The 6,896-nt window shown below is 36.6% G+C and overlaps 1 protein-coding gene across 3 annotated transcripts; it reads right to left on the bottom strand.

Annotated features, from left to right (window-relative positions):
* Positions 1–206: 206 nt before the first annotated feature.
* LOC133034898 (uncharacterized) lies at positions 207–6,610 on the bottom strand. 3 transcript variants are annotated; one of them, XM_061110387.1, is made up of 13 exons: positions 6,131–6,610; positions 5,958–6,003; positions 4,045–4,148; positions 3,899–3,953; positions 3,031–3,810; positions 2,804–2,941; positions 2,053–2,720; positions 1,884–1,968; positions 1,673–1,768; positions 1,460–1,558; positions 1,227–1,370; positions 968–1,144; positions 207–809 (listed from the first exon to the last, which is right to left on the bottom strand). In XM_061110387.1, the coding sequence occupies exons 3-13, from the start codon at positions 4,137–4,139 to the stop codon at positions 534–536; spliced, it is 2,613 nt and encodes an 870-aa protein (XP_060966370.1). In that variant the 5' UTR covers positions 4,140–4,148; positions 5,958–6,003; positions 6,131–6,610; the 3' UTR covers positions 207–533. The 3 variants fall into 3 exon arrangements, with proteins under 3 accessions (XP_060966370.1, XP_060966372.1, XP_060966371.1); XM_061110389.1 differs by having other exon boundaries at positions 5,958–6,610; XM_061110388.1 differs by lacking the exons at positions 5,958–6,003; positions 6,131–6,610 and having other exon boundaries at positions 4,045–4,480.
* Positions 6,611–6,896: the final 286 nt, after the last annotated feature.

The raw sequence follows: 6,896 nt of genomic DNA, 5'->3' as shown, positions 1-6,896 counted from the left end.
ATGTACTTCACTATCCAAAACCTAATAGTACTGGCAAAATATAACAACAGTAATAATATTCACAATAGTAATGGGAAAGTACATAAGTATAAGTATTATTATTATTTTGGCTATGGACATCATTGGACTAAAACAGATAGTGCGAAAAGGAATGTAAAATTGGTTAGTTTCATTTTCAGAATAATGTACTTCACATATTGTTATGGTAAAAAAAAATCCAAAACCTAATAGTAATGGCAAAGTATAACAACCTAAATAATATTCACAATAATAGTAATAATGACCATACAATAATAATAATCAGTTCCACCAAATTCTAAAAACTACCACAAGTCTTACCCTATAGTAAATTATAAAATCACCAATATTAGTGCAATTCCAAATCACCTAACAGTAGTATGATGCAAGTATATAACATGACTGACTAAATATAATTTACGACCTAAAACCTAACTTTTGTAACCATTGTACTGAACATAGTAAATATATAAATAAAGTAACTTTTCTAACCATTGTAATATACTACTTGTTACTTATGGCCAGCCTTTTAGAATGACGTGTTTTCGGGGACTTGCTCTTGCCAGTCCACATGTTTTCGGACCTGGCCTTCGCACAAGCCGGGAATCGGGGTCTCGAGGAGACCTTGATGGACTACGTAATGCTATAGTTGTAGATGTTGATGGAAGAACTTTGGTTTTGCTCAATCCAAATTGCTTCTTAACTCCCTCCATCACAGCATGTTTAGCCTTGTTACTCTCGTGGGTGACAATTTTCCCAACACAATCCAGTCTCGCTTCAATAGGATCAAACTGCAGTGTACATTAGGAAACCAATTCAGTAATACACATGACAACCAAATCCATAGAAACAAATCCATCAAAAAATAGATTGACAACTCAATTTTCACAATATAAACAGTTAGTTAACAGGATGAAAACTTAAACTAAAGAAATCAACATTACATTACCTCTTCCAATATTTCATTTTCCTCGAACAGTGATTCCATGTACTTCATTACAAACATTCCACAATCGTGGCCATTTTGTTGTTGTGGGTAGTCCTTGCTTGAAGAAATAATTACAAACTCGCTGAAATTCAGGTCTCCTGGCTTGACAGGGGCAAACAATTGGTCCAAAGTCTGGAGCTGCAAAAAAATTAAAACAATCACAGTTGAGATTAGTGCAATTACACTAATAAAACGGCAAACCGTGTACACACGTGCATACCATCTCTACGCAGGTGCTCCGACGTGACCTCTTATGCATTGCAGAAGACAACGAGTCCCTAATTTCCACTGTTGTATTAACCATGCTCACATTCGCCGCAAACCAGTGCGGAGCACTCTCGGTATCCAGTAGGGGTACCACCATCTGCGACAAAGTAAAACAAACAACGTCATCGGAAAATTGAACTACACACATTTGATTCAACACAAAAGTTTCAAGAAAATGCAAATTACAGTGTGACATAAACTCAAATCTGCATCGTAATAAAGAGTGGACCACTCTTGCTGCTTCGCCATCCTCTCCACAGTCATCGATCTTCCAAGTAACTTGCTCTGCACAATAAGCACACATAATAGATTACATTTTAAATAAAAACATAGATTTAACAGAGTTTACAGCACAAATACAAAAGATTCATGTCCACTTTTAAATATCAAATTTCATACCGAAATTCTGGTGGGCATAAACCAAGTTCTCTTACTTCCAATGCCGTTGCGCTTCTTCTCTCGAAAATTCATGATTTGAGCAAAGCAATCAATGAGCTGACATTTACACAAACAATATCCGTTATGTTGTCATTCATACAATTTGTAAATGGCATTAACTAAAATAATGAACTAAAAATTTCAAAGCACCCAAATGCCAACTTCTACGTACACTGTGTGATATATCGGTCTCCGGTTTCATGCATTTGAAATACATCCGCTCGACCTCAACCTTCCCAAAATGGGCTAACACTTCACTGAAATACCAAACAAATAATCAACAACGAAACGAATGTACTAATATCAACTACGTACACAGTAATCATGACACATGAGATTACCTCGGATCATTGGCGCTAGAGAAAATGTAACGGAACAACTCGTACTGTTGATTTGAGTAACCCTTCTTCACAGTGAACGGACCAATCACCTTCCCTCCAGATTCTTTGAATCTTTCGAACGCAGCATCATCAAAATCATCCTTCACTGCCTGCTCAACTTCCTCTTTTACAATAGCGGGGAGATCTTCTCCCCAAAAGTTCATAACCTCAAACGAATCATCAGAAACAACCACCTTAGTTGGAACAACGACCTTCTCTTCTGATAGATTAAGTGAAGGGACACTCTCTACATCATCAACATCCTCTTCCAATTGATCCTTCGTCCCTTCACCATCCTTTTCCTCGACAACCACGTCATCCTTCGTCCCTTCACCATCCTTTTCCTCGACACCGACGTCATCCTTCTTCTCGGTCTCCCCGTTGAACGAAAGCGAGCGCTGAACTTTGCTCGTCTCAGGTATCTCCAACACTTCTTTCATAGTCCCCTTCCCAAGGTAAGTGGAGAGTACCTTCAGTAACAGCTCTTTTGCGCTGCTCACCTTCAAATCAAGCCGGAAGACCTCATCTTTCAACTCACACACAGCTTTGTATATTGCGTCATTTGTGGGTTGCCCAACTGCAGCGGATTCAAAACTTGGCAGTAACACATACGTGTTAGTCAACTTCACCTGCTTAGTACACCAAAAAAACTAGTTAGCATATCTCTCAAATAAAATTCTAACGCATTAGAAAATTGAAGTACTAAATGTACCTTTCCACTTGTGTGACCACCCTGGTCTCGAATCCACTTGTACACTGACTTGCAGTGTTTTGTGGTCCAAAAGTCAATTGGAGCCACAGTTCGGTCCACGTGAGTAGCAGTCCAGTCTACGTGCGTCAAATATACAAGCTGCCACCAAACAAAAGTGCATACATATATTACCACACCAGTACACGAGAGAATAAAATTACTACCATCACAATAATTCGAAAACTTACCTGTAAAAATATCGTGCAACCGGAGACATTTTTGGTGTTCTTCGTCTTGTACCGGTGTAGAGAGCTCATTAGATATCGATATCCGGCAGTCGCCCAATTCTTCTTCTTAATTGACCTTATGTCAACTAAAGAATGCATGTAGCTAGTGCTGACCTCGGTACCATTCTTCGGCAGCAACACAGTTCCAATACAGACAAGGAGAAACTTAATGAGAAACAGGTAGTCACTGTCGCTGGTTTCCCTGAGCTCATTCTCCAGCAAAGTCAGGGAATACCTATAGTCCTTGGCCTTGAAGAGGACGTCAAACTCAACCAGGTCACGCTCACTTTCGGTTGCCACGGGTTCTCCGCCATCCCGGATTCCCATGACATCCTCAAACAGCTTGGCGGATAGTTGGATTGTTCTTCCAAATATCTCCAGCCGAGAAGTGGTTGGATCCACGTGATCGATCAGCCAACTAACTATCTTAGCGTCTATGTACGGGGCATCCTCCCTTAAAAATGTTGAGAAACCGGCATTTCTCACCATTTCCTTTTGAGCCTCGTTCAGCAGTGGGACTATTCTCCCCAAACGCTCGAATGAGCAACGACCAGAAACTTGAACGTCCCCCACACCTTCGTTGTTGTCAATCCCTGGCTCAGCAGATAATGTCTCCTTCACCTTCTTCCCTTTCCCTCTACCACCAACCTTGGAGGGGGAAGCCTCGACTTCGTATGCAGCCCAATTCTCAATCTCTTCATCGGTAAGAAGCTTGAATTGCTCCTTAAAACTACGAAGCACCTGCAATATTAAGACTCGATTATTAACAAAAGTACGCTAAATCAAAGATAAAAAATAAAAGATCCATAACACAGTCCAAGTCACTCACATCTGCTTTAGGTTTCTCTTTGTGTGCATCAGCATAAGCATAGAAATTGGCTTGGCTGCATCAATTAAAGGTTCACATGGAATTATAAATATTATTTTCAAAACCAAAAAATATTACCACTAAAATAACTGCCACAAATAACTCACTAGTACTTCGGCCAAGCTTCCTTCGGATCCTTCTTCTTTATCTCTGCTGCATCCTTTTTGTCTGCAGCAGCCCCCCTCTTCCGTTTAAATACCATTTTATAAACCTATTACACAAGACAAAATAACTTAAATTAACAAACATTCAAAACACTAAAATATTGGAAGACAAAGACTTTGAATAATTCATGCAATCGTCTAACATTTCAGTGTATTCATGACATCCCGACACTTAATTTCCTATATGTGTACAATAACAGGTAAGCATCTCTTCCTATATAACATACTATCATTATATGTACTATAGTCTATTTCTTAAATGTACTACATGGAAACTGTTAAGTACAATGTACCAATATGCCTAAATAATGGATTCTGTAACTTGTTAGTCTCCCTTCGCAACAAGTAAGCATATTTTCCTTACATACTATACTATTACAATAACATCACAAAGTAAAGTCGCTTATACAAAGATTCACTTTTAACATACAATGATGCCAACATATGTAACATAAAATTTAGAAAAAATTATTGACCTTCTCAGTTAAATCTTGGAACTCTAGATCTCGAGGTTCTTAGGGCCTCAATTAAGCATGAAGTTTGCCAATGGTCAAAAACATTACAACAATTTCTAATTTTTTGGAAAAGAGACAAAAAGGTTCACATGTCCACGGGTGACCTCCTCCCAAATATATTGAGACCTCTCATTCATGGTGGAGGAAATCCGTGGACACAAAACACCAACAAAGTACAGTACCAAACTTATGCAAAATGCAGTAAAGGCACAAAAAAGAAGAAGCATAATTAGTACGAGAAAACTTCCCCATTCTCTACAAAGATCTAAGAAAGAAAGTTGTCAAAGTATTTTGTTTTATAAATACAAGTAGCAACCTAGAATTTGATCCTCTCAAGCCACTAAACTGAATTCGAATCACATCTTTCTTACAAGTTGTAAAATATAGTTTCTTGTATGGCCAAAGGATTATACAAAATTTGTAATTGAAAAAGGACAAGCATTTACTAAGGATTTTTGTATGGCCCAAAAGATTATACAAAATTTGTGTTTATAGGCAATGCGAAGGTCAATTGAAGGTGTTTAGGAGTTTGATCTGTACACTCATGAAAAAAGAAAAAATAATTGACAAGGAACTCGTAAGACCAGTGAACCGGATTACAATACCCTCAAGTATGCACATTAAGCTTTGATGGGGTTGCAAAAATTTTAAACAGATATTTTTTTTCAGTTATTGTTATCCGAATTTTTAATAGTATTCCTAATTTATGTGTGTTAAGTTTTTAGTTCAATACACAACTTGTTTTGTTTGATACAAATTGTTTGGTTTCATAATATCTCCTATTTATATTAATCTCCTACTTCTATTACGATCTTTAAATTGTATGAGTATAGTGCCTCTAAAATCGGGTACCATACTTACCAATATTTGATGATTTCATATTTTATCCCAAAAACAACAAATAAAGCCAAATCATTTCCACAATCATAAGATCACTAAAAGACCATCCAGCCTAATATTATAGAACTCATGCATTATTTTTTTGTCATATTGCTCAAAAAATCTCCATTTATCATATTCCCAAATATTTAAAATCCAACCGAATCAACTAACACATTCCAAAAATACATACATCAAAATACCCAAATCAAAACCCCTAAATTATAGTACAATGCAACTAATTCAATTTAAACAATGCAACTCTTTATTGCAACAAACTCAATCAAAATACCAAATCACATATTCATAAATAACTAAAACAAAAAACTAATAACACACAGTACATTCCACACTAAGAACCACAACACATGCACGGGGGGAGACACAGAAAGAAATGCAAACTCCCTTAAACACAGAACCAGAGACAGAGAGATAGAGAGAGAGAGAGAGACAAAGAAATACCTCGACAAAGATATGCAAACTCCCTTCACCACCTCAACCTCCACACCTGAGACAAAATGAAACTATTAAGTACACGAAAATGGAAAAACACCACATTCCCTTCAAAAATATATTTTTTTTTTCTGTCAATAAGAAAATGTATGTAAAGTAGAACAGAGTAATGTATAACTCACCGTCGACACCCCCCTCTAACAACTCCAACAATGGCACTTCGAGTAATGTACACCACAGTCACCACAATGTACAATATGGTTTTTACTACCTCAAACGAAAATAGAAAATGGAAAAACAAAATGGAAAATGAAAAGAAAATGGAAGAGGAAGAACTTTGCCCTAGCAGAGACGAAAATGGAAAAACGAATGATAAATAGAACAATGAAAGAAAATGGAAGTGAAGAAGTGGAGGAGTGGAGGAGTACGACGGTTGATTAGACTTGATTGATGGATAGATGTCACTTTTCACTTTTCCATTTTTAATAAATTTAAATTTCAAAAAAAGTAACCGGTAGCCATTTTTTGATACCTAATTACCCCTACATGAACCCCTACATGAACCCCAACCGTTGGATCAAATTAACTACCCATCCAACGGTTACAGTACATCACGGATTGAAATCCGTGTCCGTACAGTAACGGGACGAAATCCGGTCCCTATATATATATATTTTGAAGTGTAAAAATAAAAAAGCTCTTATAAAATTTGTGTAAGATATTGTATAAATTTATAACATCAATATATAATAGATGTTATAATACAAACAAATACAAACGACTTGTTTTTGTCTTGTAGCTTTTTTTCTTTTAACTTTGATTTTACATATTATTTTTTGGTAAATAATCTCTTGTACTTGCTATTGGCACCTTAAGGTATTCAATGTCATACCGATGTGGTATTTAATAATTAGTCAGTATTTTTTTTTTATCTTTTGTGTTTTATTT

This window comes from Cannabis sativa, chromosome 2, assembly GCF_029168945.1.
Source record: "Cannabis sativa cultivar Pink pepper isolate KNU-18-1 chromosome 2, ASM2916894v1, whole genome shotgun sequence".
NCBI lineage: Eukaryota > Viridiplantae > Streptophyta > Magnoliopsida > Rosales > Cannabaceae > Cannabis > Cannabis sativa.
Note: the sequence above shows the minus strand (reverse complement) of the source record. Positions and strands in the feature narration are given on the sequence as shown.

Coding starts and splice junctions, on each gene's coding strand:
- LOC133034898 (XM_061110389.1), bottom strand. CDS start 4,139: ATGGTATTTAAACGGAAGAGGGGGGCTGCTGCAGACAAAAAGGATGCA. Junction 1,969..2,052: donor TCTAGCGCCAATGATCCGAG/GTAATCTCATGT, acceptor TTGGTATTTCAG/TGAAGTGTTAGCCCATTTTG. Junction 1,559..1,672: donor TTATGCCCACCAGAATTTCG/GTATGAAATTTG, acceptor CTTATTGTGCAG/AGCAAGTTACTTGGAAGATC.